We start from the raw sequence: 14720 nt of genomic DNA on the forward strand, positions 1-14720 counted from the left end.
AGCTCCGAAGTCAACATGGCGTGTTTTATCTCCTGTACTTAGACTGAGGCGGACCACAAAAACATGAGTGAGTCATCTTTTTTCACACTTTGCCTACTCATAGGGCCTCCAGAGTCCCAAATATAAGTATTAAAATGATTAAAACGTTGATTTCGCATATTATGTCTCCTTTAAAACAAGATTTCTGATCGTTCTAGCTTCTTAAATGTGAACATATTCAAAGAAATCATTAAAAAACTCAATCCATATTTAATTTTGTGGACGAAACGAGACATTTGAGAGCGTCATGTCCAGGTTTGACAATCACCTATAGATATGTTTCAACAATTCTTCGATTAATTCTTCGGACACACACACAATAAAAATGGTATCATCCCTGTCCTCATGTTTTAGGATGGAATTCCTGTTTTAGTTGCAAGTATTTCCCACCCATTGCCTCAGGTGTGTCACTGTGTACCTGTGTGTGTGTGCGCTCGCTTGTGTGTGTGTGTGTTTTCAAACACGGAAGTTAGGAGTGAGGCTGCCGCCACACACACACACACACACACACAGTGAGAACAGCAGAAACCGAGCTGTTGCTTTGACAGAAACTCTCTCAGGTTCTTCCTGAAGTCTCGGGCGGGACTCGGAGCCAGATGGCGTCCGCCGGACCATTGCAGAGTGTCGGGCCGGCGAGCCTCTCGGAGGAGACTCTGTCGATCCACGGCAGCTCGGAGAAGCTGAACTCCAACGCCGTCAACCGCATCCTCATGGAGTGCCTGGCGTACTTTGGCAGAGCCGTGCTCCTCTTTTACCCGGTCTACCTCACGGGCTACCTGGGCCTGAGCGTCAGCTGGGTGCTGCTGTGCATGATGATGGTCACCTGGTGGAGCAAGAATCGCCAGTGGAAGGACGCGCGCATCGGGACCGCGATCGACTTTGTGGACAACGAGACGCTCGTGATTAACCGAGAGCTGACCAGCGCGCTGCAGATGGCATCATGGGTGAGTGAGTGAGTGAGGACTAATGTGTGTGATCCACTAGACGTGGAGTCCATCACAGTTACACTTCAGCAACCAGTGCTGCTACTCTAGGATCACTGTTGCCATGACAACAACGCTTTTTTATTGACGTGACATGCCACAGTTGGGCGGGCACCACCACGTCTAACTTGACAAGTGAGACAAATAGTGAATAAAAATAATGCTGCTGCTGCTGCTGCTGTTTCCTCTGCTGGATGTTTTTCTCTGTGCAGCACATTTGTCTTCACCACACCCACTCAAACAGTGACTCATGGGAATGTTTCGACTTAAAAAAAAAAAAAAGCACACTCATATCAACAGTAGCAGCAGCAGGGCCGCTCCTGGTAAACTGGGGCCTAATATGCTAGAATTAAGCTTTTTTTTTTGCATAATCACAACACAACATAATTATCTTTAATAGGAAATACAATGTAAGAAAAGTATAGAACGTCAACATAACATTTAACTTACTTACTTCAACCTGAAATAAATCACAAATGGGGCAAGAGAAGCACAGAAGTAGATGGATCATCGGGATAGTCGTGACTTTTAAATCACCCCATGCCTCATCAACATGTCTGATTGTTTCTACATAACCAGTGAAATGGAGATAAAGCATAACATAATCAACTAAATGTTGCTTGTAGAACACTAAACATACAGTAAAAGTCAAGGGACTGCACAGTGTTTGTCCAAGCCCTTACAAAACATATGGAGAAAGAGAAAGAGAAACACAACTGTTCACACAATGAGGAGGAAATAGACGAGGTGTTATACATGTTCCTATAAATGACATGAAACATGATATGGAATAAAAAAAAATATTTTGCAACAATCACAGAAATCGGCCTGTTTTACTCATGAGGCTTTTTACTCTTAAATTATCCCAATATAATGTATGTTCTATTTTATTTTCCTGATATGTTTCTGTCTACTTATCGTGCACCACAGACCACAACACTTTCCTAGATTTGTGTAAACTTTTAACTGATATATAAATAATTCTGATTCTGATCATGTATGTTTTTTAAAGATCACTGTAACAAACATTTAAATTTTTGTTTTTCAGGTCCACTTCCCTGATGTTGAGAAAGTTGACTGGCTTAACAAGGTGCAGTATATACAAAAATAGAAAAGAAGAAGTTATTTTTACATGGAATGCTGCAAAGCTTTTTACTGCTTTTATACTGTTTTAACTTCTGCTCCACTTGTTCCATCATGGCAGAGTCTTTGTGGTCTGCATTTGAATTTTATTTTAACACATTTGATTCATACTATTGAGACTAAGTTCTTACATGTGTCTGACTGCCCAAGTACTTGGTTTTTATTTATTTGACTATTTGAAGTCCAACTTTACTTTTACTAAGATCAGAACCCAGTAGCTTTCAGGGGCAACGACCCATATTTCCAACTGAAATAAGACAGTGGATATCCAGACTTAAATGTTTTGTTATTTTTATAACATTTACAGTGTGACGAGTGCTGCTATACTAAAAAAACAAGCTAAATTATTCTTGCTGTTTAATGGAGACTCTGTGTTGTTGTTTGTGTCCAGGTGTTGGACCAGGCCTGGCCTTTCTTTGGCATGTTCATGGAGAAACTCCTCAAAGAAAATATCCAGCCATCTGTCAGACTCTCCAACGCAGCCCTCAGAACGTTTACCTTCACTAAAGTCCACTTTGGACACATCGTAAGTTGACGTTTGTCCTCCATGACTCTTTCTACTCTTTTTCAAGCTCATCTTTTAAATCTATTCGCAGTTGAATCAGTGGTTCTCAAACCAGGTTCCTAAGAACTTTGGGACCTTTTTCATTTCCCAAAGGAGGCCACATTTAGCCTGCTTTCCTTCAGAACATCATGAGAAATGTCATATTTGTAGATTCTGTACAGGAAGAAGATGATTTTGTTATGTTTTGGCCAATTGTTTCATATATACAATGGGTTGCCACGTTATTTACAACTATATCACACCCATTTCTCATGAATTAATGGTTGAAGAGTGTCATTTTAAACGTATCCCCCCACCCCAATTTCAGCCTCTGAAAATCACTGGAATCAAAGCCTACACTGAAGAAGTGGACCAGAGGGAGGTGGTTCTGGACATGAATATAAGGTCTGTCACAACCGTTCATTTTCATCTTTAATCAAACAGCATTTTACATGTTTTTTTTTCCCATTTCATTCTCACTGATACTTTTCATTCCGCAGCTGGGAGGGCGATGTTGATATCGACGCCTCGGTGAAGCCGCCCGTCACGGCGGGCGTCAAAGGCCTCAAGGTGAGCACCGTCATTGGTTTTTTTTTCTCCTCTCTCCTCTGCATCCCTCCCCCTCGTCATGTAGTGCATGTGTTAACCTGTGGAAAATGTCCTGAATCTTCCAGCTCAAAGGAATGATCAGGGTCATTTTGGAGCCTCTCATTGGTCAAGTGCCGTTAGTGGGAGGAGTCACCTTCTTCTTCATCCGCCGCCCGGTGAGTGTTCTCCGAAGCGCTTTCGTCGCTTCACTGTGGAATTGTTGTGTCAAACTCTAAATCGTCTCTTTCAGATCTTGCAGATCAACTGGACCGGCATGACCAACCTCCTGGACAGTCCTGCTTTCAGGTTTTTTTAATTTATAATTATTTATTATAAGGGCCTTTCATGTATGCATGGAGTTTGCATGTTCTCCCCCTGTGTGCATGGGTTGTTTTCTGGGTTCTCCGGTTTGCTCCCACAGTCAAACATGCAGATTTAGAGATTAGACAAATTGGATACTCTAAATTGACCATAGGTGTGAGAGTGGATGGTTGTTTGTCTCTATGGCACTAGCGACACGGATGTCAATTTAAGCTAAATGTTATGTATGGCCATAGCCAGCATGTAAGTGGAACTTATCTTCAGGAGTTAGACTTGTTTGGTGAGGCCTAATCTGGTTGCGCCAGTGCTTTGTGCTTCCATTATCAGTTTGTTTGTAAAGCTCTCTTGTTCCATCTGCCTCGTTTCCCCAGTTCGTTGTCTGAGGAGACCATCCTGGACGTCATCGCCTCGCTCATGGTGCTGCCTAACCGCATGTGCATCCCGCTCATAGACCAGGTCAAAGTGGATCAGATGAGGTTCCCTCTACCACGTGTATGTAAGACACACTTTTGCATACACGTTTCACACAAAGCATGTGCCCCTGCATTTTGAATAAAGAATAAACAAAATATTTTCAACGTTATGTTTTTAACTCTCCTCTCCCCTCAGGGTGTGGTGAGGGTTCACCTGCTGGAGGCCAGAGACCTGGTGGCCAAGGACACGTACATGATGGGATTAGTCAAGGGCAAATCTGACCCGTATGCAACACTGCGCGTCGGCAACAATCATTTCAAGAGCAAGATCGTCAAAGAGAATCTGAACCCAGTATGGAATGAAGTGTTTCAGGTCAGGTGGTGTTACGTTTCCTTCCTACTTTGGGGATTTCCTTTTTTTTTTTAATCATTCATCACATTTTCTGTTCCTTGTGATGCTTCATCATCTTAAGATCTTGATTGTTGTCAATGATATTTTTAAAGCTGATGAATGCTGAGTCTGGGCGTAGTCCTTCTACATCCATCGTTGCCATCTTGAAAACATCCTCCTCTTCTTTGTCTGTGTGCAGTTTGTCGTCCACGAGGCCCCGGGGCAAGAGTTGGAGCTGGAGATCTATGATGACGACACGGATAAAGACGACTTCATTGGAAAGTAAGACACTCGCTGTCTAAAATCACCGCTGACACATAGGACCAATGCATGCTCTTTTGAGTCTTTATTTTCCTCGTCTAATTTGTTTATGTTAAACAAAAGGGCGCAGCTTTTAAATATAAGCAAATGTGTGTGACATTATTCCAGCTCCAGTTCAAACAATGTTGTGTCTGTGTTTCTCAGTGTAGCAGTGTTAAGATCTCGTGTCGCCTGGCGACATTTCTGTGCCGCACACAGGAAGTGATTTGTTTTATTTCAAGACAGACGGAGGTAACTGTATCATTGTGCTTGTAAAGTGACTGAAAACACACAGTAACGTCCACGAAAAGTGAAAAAACCTGGTCATTCAGCAGTTTGATGGCAATTTTGATAACATTTTTTGATTAATTGTTCAGCCATAATCCACACAAACACTCCATCAGTCAAAGTCTGATGGTTTTTGTTACATAATTGCTGTTCACAGAGGCAGGATATTAACATCGTCAACAACAACAATCACTAAAAGTTACACTCTGCACCTTTATTTCCAATTACTTTTATGATTTACATGAAAACTATAAGGTCGGAAACAAATAATTAAAGTTTCTTTGGAGAAACAGAACCTGTAGAATGTATATAACAAACAGCGTCACATTTATGTCTATGGTATTGGCACTGAAAGTATACAATATATTACTTTTAATTGTTTTTTTTAATTATCACATTTCATAAAGACGTGTACACCTTCTGTGTTAGGTACAACCTTGATTTTGGAGAAGTAAAGAGGGAGAAAGAAATGGATCGGGTAAGTTGTTATTTATCATTGTACTAAATGATTTTGTCTGCTGTGGGGAAAAGAAAGTGGCGCATTAACAAAATGATTGCCAGTTTTATAGGACACCTCAGAGTATTGTATGAATTCCTGACAAAATAGCCTCCACACACGCAGTCATTTGTTATAAATATGCTTTAATATCAAAGTGGAGTTGATAAATGAATGTCTCTCTCGCTCTCTGGTGCAGTGGTTTCCTCTGGAAGGGGTCCAGAATGGAGAAGTTCATCTCAAGCTCCAGTGGCTTTCCCTGAGCACAGATGTCGGTCTGCTGAGTAAGGTACTGTAGCACCAGTGCTGCTTAAATCTCTACTTGACAGTAATCCTTGCCACAGTTGCAAGTGCTTTTTTTTTAACTGTGTCTTGACTCTTCCAGTCTGCAGACGGTCTTGCTTGTGCCATGCTTGCAGTGTATCTGGACAGTGCTTCAAATATACCAGTGAGTGGGCTTTTGTTTGTTGTGGGGGTCAGGTGGTAGAACACAGGTGAACTCATGATATGAGTTGATATGTGTTTTTGTGCTTGTTATTTCCAGAAAGACCACAGTGAGATCGCTGACCTCCGCAAACATGGGAAGCACGCAAAGGAAGCTCGGGTGAGACGAGAGCTGCTGTTTTTTCCATCCTCACACTCTCACTTACACTTACACTACCGTTCAAAAAGTTTGGGGTCACTTAGAAATATCCTTACTTTTGAATGAAAAGCACTTTTTTCAATGAATATAACATAAATGAATCTGAAATACACTCTATACATTGTTAATGTGGTAAACGGCTATTCTAGCTGCAAACATTTGTTTTTTTGAATGGAATATGTACATAGGTGTATGGAGGCCCATTTCCAGTGTTCTAGTGGTACATTGTGTTTGCTAATGGAGTTAGAAGGCTATTGGATGATTAGAAAACCCTTCAAAACCCTTGTGCAATTATGTTAGCACTGCTGAAAACAAAATTTGTACGGTACGGTAGTGTATGTTCTGTTCAGACCTGGTATAACATCCGTCCTGAGTGATCCCATCACATGTGGACAGTGTTATGTACAGGTGTTAACACTCCTAATACTGAACGTGACCTCTCATCTGATCGCAAATGAATGGCAAAATTTACTAGATAAGCGCGATATAAATACAGACCATTTACATCCAGGATGCATGGTCATGGCAGGTGTGAACAGTCAAAGTTACTGTTGCTGTCCACTTGGGATGATCTATCTCAGTCAAGACTGATGTATACCAGGAGTATAAAAGGTCATTCATCTATTTCATATTCCTGCTATAATTTCCCATTAACCCTCCTCCTATCTATAGTTTGGTTGGTTTGTTGTGTTTAGATTAAATACCATTGTCATTTAAAAGTAATTATGAAAGCACTGCTGCTTGTTGAAACCTGTTTCGAAACAGTCGTCACTCCTGATCCTTTCCTTCTTACACACTGTTGCTTAAAAGAACCAAACCGTTTTGAGGAAACTATGAGGATTTTTAATCCAGGAATCTTTGGTATGCAGACGTCTAAACTGTCTCTCCCTCACAACACAACCTGCTCGTGCAGATGCTTTATTGCTGAATATCCCCTTTTCCTGCTTGAACAATATTTGTCTTTGTTACAGCACACTATTTTCCAATTTTTGGATGTATAGCATAAAAAGGTTGCATTCGTCCTCATGAATTATGGGTTCTCAAATTCTTTTACACTTTTAATATGTATTACATTCAAAAGACATTATTTACTGTGAGTAAAAGAATTGCCTGGATTGTATGTTGGTATTTTCTGGTAGATTCTCCTTCACTTTCACCGTCTTGTTGACAGTTGACAGGCCTTTTTGTTCCCTTTGCGTCGTACAAAAGCCTCGCATGAATCAGATACTTTCGGTTGATGTCCCAGGTGCATTCGTCCATGTTCACAGCTCGTATTTCCTGTTCGTCTGGTACATGTCTGTCATTTTATGTGGGTGTGTTATTACCAGCTGGTGTTGGTGCAGGTAAATTTTGCTGCTTAACCCCGGAGGCTTGTTCAGGGTGCGTTCCACTTCCACCGGCCACGTAGAAACACAAAGAGTTCCTTCTGATTTCTGGTGCGGACCTTTGCTTTACACGCTCGTAAAGCAAATAGTGGCACTGCTTTATGGGACAAATGAATAACTGCCATTGTGGTCACAGATTCCCCTCACAGTTTATGTTACTCACTCACTTTGCTGCACGTTCAGACTTGTGCAAATCTTAAGAATCCCACCCATCTGGTTGTTTAAGTCATTCTAATCTTACTCAAAGAACAATTAAAGGGAAAGGGTTTTGATTTGATCTTGTTAAACAAACCTATCCCATTTTAAAGGTGACCTAACTTGACCTGTTAGAAGAAGCAATGGCTTTTGAATGCCTGCCCCCTGCTGGTCAGTATCTCAAATTGCATTCACAAAATGGAAAAACCCTCCTCATGTTACCTTGTCCTGGAATGTTAGAAATGATGGTAAGGAATGTTTATGTGTTCCTTTTAACAAACGACTGCAGGCTATAGCATAAAGAAAAGACTCATAGGAAACATAAACAAGTAGAAAATCAAGAAAACAAAACGAAAAGGCCATCCCAGCCACATTCGTTTCAGTTTTCAACTGTCAGTGGGTGCAAAGTTTGATATGAATCAACTGAAACTTTCAACTGTTTCAGCCACTGTGTTTTTCCTTTACAAATAATACATTATTGACACCGTCAGAAACAAACAAGAATCGACTAAGCAATTATAATGTATTCATTTAGCAGAAATATACCCATATTTGCTTTGTTTTCAGCTCACAAGGAGGATTCCCGATCCCAACTCCTATGTTGAATTTTCCATTGATAATGAAGTTCAGAAAAGCAAGGTACTGCCCTCCACTGGACGACGTTCAGAATGCTTAATCAGTGTGGTGCAAAGTTGTCTTGATTTTTACACAAAAACATGTTTTTTTTTCCTTCCACAGGTTGTGTTTGCATCCAAAGACCCAGCGTGGGAGGAGGGCTTCACCTTCTTTGTGCACGACGTGAAAACGCAGCAGCTCAATGTTCAGGTGTGTAACATAGCATTGGAACACAAGTAGATTTCTAATTGAATCAGTGTTTTATTATCCAACATGTCAATCATTGCTATTGAACGTCACACTTGGACAATATGTACTTTGGCAATATGTGTTGCCAAACGGCGGTCAGACCCCAAAACAGCCGATCAGCCCTCCCATTTTAAGCTGTGTCAGCACATTCAGTCCTTGAATTTGAGGGAATTGGTCCTGGAATATCCTTGAAAAGTCTTTGAGTTACAGGAAATATAAACCAGAAAGTATTCAACAAATTCTCATGTTTCAGGTCAAAGAGCCTGAGAAGAAGACGCCGCTCGGGTGTCTAAACTTGCCCCTCACTCGCCTCCTCAACACGTCCGACATGACGCTGGACCAGCGCTTCCTGCTGGAGCGCTCTGGAGCAAACAGCCAGCTCAAACTGAAGGCCACTCTCAGGGTGAGAACGCAGCAACTGATTACACTGTCATTGCAAATGTGGTATTTTGCATGTCATCAACAATGGCTTCATGGACCCTCTTTAGAGCAGGACACTCTCACAGATAACAGCTGCCTTCAGACACAGAAGGAAAAAACTGATCTTAGCGACTTAATAGAAACAGTAATTTCATCAAATCTACTCCTGCTTCAGTCTACGATATCTTCGGAATAGGTTTGCCACCTTTACCAGCTGGAAACAGAAGTTTATAAACTGAAAACCCAGCACCAAAGTCCATAGAATCAATCATAGTTCTTAGCTCACAGGAGCTGCTGATCTACTGCTGCCTCCTATTCACCATATAATGTGACATGATGTAAAATCATTGATTTTCTCCATTGTGTTTGGTGCAGGAGATGACACTTTACTTTCCAGCTGGAGAAGGCTGTTCTAATGGCCAGATAAAACTCCTAAACATGCTCTTAAAAATATTGTAGCTGTAAGCAGAGGTAGATTTTATTCAGTGAGGCTGGTTTTCTGTGTCTCGCTTCGAGGTGGGTCCACTGAAACTATGGTGCTCACTCAGCATCAGCATACTCGGTGAAGTCAGTGTTGATCATACAGTATGTCAATGCCTGCTGTCTCCTCAATCTCACCACAGATTCTTACATTGGAAAAGCCTCCACCCAAGATTATTCTGAGTTCTCCTCCACAAAGCACACAGCAACAGCAACCAGGGACCAACAGCTCCGCCTTCGCTCCTTCTGATGCGACGTCTTCCTCTCTATCCAACAATATTCCCACCGCCAATGGTTCATCTACAAACGCAGCAGCTCTTCCCCAGAGAGGCATTGGAGGAGATCATATGACTCACCGCCGTGGCTCTTACCTGGCCTCTGAAACCTTGCGGTCACAGCCCGTCTCGAAAAGCATGCGTCGGTACGACTCTCAGAGCCTCCTGTCGGAGAACTCCATCGCTTCCTCGCGCTTTGACCTCTCAGACGGGGCCTCGTATCCAATGTGAGTCAATGTTTCTGTGTGTGTGTTTTTCAGTCATGTCATGGTCTGATTTCTGTCATTACCTGAACTTTCCTTTATATATGAATCAATACAGGGCCATCAGGAATCATCAGGGTTCGTTTGGTGAGATCCACCTGACTGTACGCTACGGCTCCCTGAGAAAAAAACTCATCGTCCTGGTTAATGCTTGCAGGTACACTTAAAAAAATGTAGAAATTCACATTTAACTTTATTAGGAGGACATGATAAAAGACACAGATTGTGAATAGATACCAGCAGCTTTCTCGTTGGCCTTGCCGATGCTAAATTATGATTTTTGTGTCAGTCAAACTCTGTAATCTTTCGGCATTTTGAAATGCATGAAATGAATGAAGTGATTGAAAGTTGGTCTTATGTATACGCAAACTTCCAGTGAGTTAAAGACGTACAATACAATAAGTTTATGCAATGCGCAAGCGCGTTTTGAATAAACCTTGTGTAAAATGGTTCCATTCCACTCCTGTTATTGTTCAGCTGTGAAGGGAGGTGACATTTTTTTCTTCTTTTTTACTGATCATGTATCGGTATTTTGCAAATTAACTGAGGAAAAACTCTGAGTTCTTTGCCTAAAAGCAGGTCAGGTAACTCCTTGTATGCTGTTACCTGCCCCACAGGAACATATTCCCCTGCAGTGACAACGGCACAGACTCCTACGTTCGCCTGTATTTGCTCCCTGACCAAAGCTGGAGACACCGCAAGAGGACACATGTAAAAAAGAGGACGGTCAATCCCGTCTTCAACGACAAGTACGCTTTCATTTTTCGGATTGGCTGACCTCCATGTAGATCTTAGAGTTGAAACTAAACCTGGTCTTTTCTTTTGATCCTCTTTCCTCGCAGGTTTGAGTTTGATGTGTCGCTTGAGGCGGCGCAAACGAGGAAGTTGGACTTGTCTGTGAAAAACAACAAAATGTTCCACATACGAGAGAGGAAAGACATCGGCATGGTAGTCAATTCATGTGTTTCTTTTTATATTCCTTACACAGCAGCAGTTTTACTTGCTGTTGTGTTACAAATGTACAGAAGCAGCGTCCAGTGTCCTAACTGCTGTGGTCGTCACTCTTCTGTTTTTGTCCACAGGTCGTGGTTGATCTCTCCCAAATAGATCTGGTCAAAGGCACTACAGAATGGTATAGTCCCCGCTTTCATCTTATGTCGATGAACCAATCAATCTGCATGCAAGGAAACAAAAATGTTTTTTGTGTCTTTTTAATATTTCGTATATCTTTCCTCTTTTCCTAAAAGGTATGAACTGTCGCTGCCTGGGCTGAAGAAATCCAGCTAGAAATTGGAGGGATCAGACTTCTCTTCCCAGCTTGAAACAGCAGAATGCAGGCCTCATGAATATCCTGAGAATATTCCTTATCTTCACTCATCAGATTATGTTTTTTTTGTGCAAATGCAGCAGTTAAACCGACCACAGATACTGAACATGCTTGTCTTTATATATATCCAAGTGATCACACAGCATTATTTAGGTCCTACTAAAAGCTGATGTCGACAGGATTGCTGTACTAGTTGATTGTCGAGTTGTCGCCAATGCTGAAAGAATGACCTGTCCTGTGATTGGTCAATGGGCTCTTTGCGCAGCAGCCATTTTGACACAGATGTCACCAATCGCATTAACAACATCCCTGTTCTTTTTTTATAAGTTGGGGCAGTGTGACTGACGGTGAACCAGCATGCACCTGTGATTTTCCCAGTGTGACCAGTCAAAATGGCTGCTCTGCAGAACATCTCCAGTCACTGGACAGATTTCTCCAAGGATGAGTCAAATCAGATTCCTTTTTCCACTTGGTTTAGATTATACTGAAAGCTTATTATAGAATTTTAAGTATGTTGCGTACCCCAGCTGTAAGGTTTTACAGGGAATAAGTGGTTTTAGTGCACTTACTTACTTCACTTGTAATGTTAACAAAGCATTGTGATTTGAATACACTCCATTAGACAGCAGGCAACTACTTAAAAACTAGGCTTTAATTATTATTTTGTATCTCAGATAATGTTTGCGACGCATAAAGTGTTTTGTTTGGTCAGAAACTCAAAGATTCTGAAAAGCATTTTCTTCCCCCCTTAAAAAAACTAAGAACATTTGACATGAAACAGCAGGTAAACACAGGTGTAAACAATGACATTAACAGGTAAACAGATACTGTTTGAGTTTAGACTCATTATTAACACCTGTGTTAACTTGAAACAGGTGAAATCAGTCTGTTTTTAAGTGGGACTAATTTGAGAAGTTGTCATTTTTGTATTTTTTATGTAAATAGTGATAAACAGTTTTATGTTCTATATATATTAACAGAAATAAATGTGTTGCAGCAGTCCACAACTTTGCACTACGAGGAAGGGTTACATGCTTTAATACACAACAATCACTACATATTTAAAAACTGGAAGACTTAGCTACAGTAGGCTATAAGGTCATTTGAAGTAAAACTCTTGAGAGATGCTCTTTTTTTCTGTTGTCGCTCAAGGGCATTTTGACCAAGCAAGGGAAACCTAAGCTGCTCACATTGACCACCTGATGTTAAATTGATATTCAGTTTTAATACTGAAATCTGTTTCCAGAAAGTAAATAAAAAAATATAAATAAAATGCTGTTGCATATTGTTTTGAGATGCTTCCCATAAAAATTATCTGTTATTCATACACATTCAGTACCTGGTGATTTCATTAAAAGTTCTTAAGTGTTGTATTTTGAAAAAAGAAATGTTTGATAAAGTTGTTTTGGCTAACATTTTATTGAAAATAAATATATTTATAGAAACCATCATGTTGGATTATTTTCCAAGTCAAGTAGGAAAGCACGTGTAAGTAATCAAATTAATGATTAGCCCCACTTTCAGGGTGTTATAACCATGTTTTTTATGATTGTGTTGCTAAATCATGTCAGAAAGAGACTCATAGACTTTTAGGTGACACAAAGCTGTTGGAAATGAAATATGTCCATATATAAACTGTTAAAACGTGTAAAATAACAATCAAAAGCCCATGTTAATCCATCCAGTGTGTGTGTAAATCATTGTCAAGCAATTGCGGACTTTAACATTAGTGGAGGTCGGGGTTTTCCTGCAACCTCCATTAAATAGAGCCCCAATAAATCGAAGTTCTACTAAGCTACTGTGAAAGAAATCTATACCTTACACTAATTAACATTGTAGTGTATGTTTATACGCTCCAATAGTTAACAAAATGCCCCAGGCATATTCTCTATATCCCTAGTGCCCCCCCCACAAACGGTAGCAATGGACCGTCCCATCACTACACCGTATACAACGGACACCTACACTAATTAATTGTACAGGTGATGAAAACACGTTATTGAGACGCGGTGAGTGACGTTAACCTTTTTAAAACATTTAACACAAGAAGAAACAGAACCGGGACATTTAAGTTCGAAGTTGAGCAGGTGGTTTAGCGCAGCTGCTAAAAGTTTTTGAAGGAGTTATTGCGTCCCTAGCAACCAACAGCACAGACAGTGGTTTGGTCAAATAGTTTTCACGAATGTCGACAGCGATATGAGTTCAGCGAAGAAGAAGAAGATGGAAAAACGTCCTGAAGTTGTGACAACATTTTTACCACAAAAGTCACTACAGGTAAGTTTAAAAACGTTATTATGACACGACGTTGGTCAAATATTATTGTCAAACTTAATTTCTGTGTGTGTACTAATGCAGGGTGAAGAAGAGCCATGGATGGAAAACTATCCGTTTTCACTGAGTCTCCCACGGAGACGGAATCCTCAGGACAACACAGACGTGGAGAGTGAGTAAACAATATGCACTTTAACTATAATATCTCAGTAGTATTCGTTCTGTTCATCGTCTGTTTCACTATAAATCTGTGCTATACATGTTACTTTCGGTGTGTTGTTTATATTATATTCTTGGTTTTGTCTTATTGCAGTGCTTATTTAATCCCCATTTTGTGTTTGTCACCTGTCAATTAATACATTTATGTCAAAAATACACCCTAATATCTACATGTAAGTAGTAGTAGTTATGGGTGGGAATAACAGGGTACCTCATAGGGATGTGAATCTTTGGGTGGCTCACGATTCCGATTCTTAGGGTCACGATTCGATTCAAAATCGATTCTTGATTCAACCGATTCGATTCATACGAATAAGTTAACATTTATTCATTCAAAACAAATAAAAACTTACTTATTGTACAAAAAAATTACTTGCATAAATAAAAGCTTAGGCTAGCTGCCTTTTCTACCAGAAGTTACAAAAATAAACTCTACATAACACAAACTGGTGTTTTGTGTGGTTGTTCAAAATAGAAACTTAAAAAAAGTTTTAAAAAAAAATATATAGATTATTGAAGATTATGAATCGATTCAGAATCGTGGACGATTAGAATCGCGATTCCTATGTGAATCGTTTTTTGTTTTTTTTTCACCCGTAGTACCTCACAATATGATACCAACAATAACACAAGTTATTGATACTGAAGAAAACAAAATGGAAAAGTTAAAAGTGCAGGATTTCTCTATCTATTCACAACACGGAGAACAAAGTGCATAAAGTCAATGTGATGGATGGGGCATCGCCCCTATTATCCTACTGTAAACTCTTCCTTCAGCCAGGTAACTTCCACCCAAGTTTCCCTCATTCATTTGAGCAGCGCCAGAGCGAGGAGAAGAAGTGATGCCTGGCGAGTGAAACTGGCAGGAACTG

At 40.5% G+C, this 14720-nt stretch overlaps 1 protein-coding gene across 1 annotated transcript; it reads left to right on the forward strand.

The window, feature by feature from the left end:
* Positions 1–635: 635 nt before the first annotated feature.
* Positions 636–11410, forward strand: esyt3 (extended synaptotagmin-like protein 3; the record flags this gene model as incomplete). The annotated part of the gene is made up of 23 exons (XM_083908696.1): positions 636–983; positions 2071–2112; positions 2557–2691; positions 3038–3114; positions 3210–3279; positions 3384–3473; positions 3548–3603; positions 3990–4110; positions 4228–4404; positions 4622–4704; positions 5440–5488; positions 5706–5795; positions 5892–5954; positions 6051–6110; positions 8297–8368; positions 8468–8554; positions 8847–8996; positions 9637–9995; positions 10090–10188; positions 10649–10780; positions 10874–10979; positions 11114–11163; positions 11279–11410. The coding sequence occupies 23 exons, from the start codon at positions 636–638 to the stop codon at positions 11316–11318; spliced, it is 2556 nt and encodes an 851-aa protein (XP_083764822.1). The 3' UTR covers positions 11319–11410.
* Between the last annotated feature and the right edge of the window lie 3310 nt (positions 11411–14720).

Source organism: Microchirus variegatus (assembly GCF_963457635.1).
Source record: "Microchirus variegatus genome assembly, chromosome: 22".
NCBI lineage: Eukaryota > Metazoa > Chordata > Actinopteri > Pleuronectiformes > Soleidae > Microchirus > Microchirus variegatus.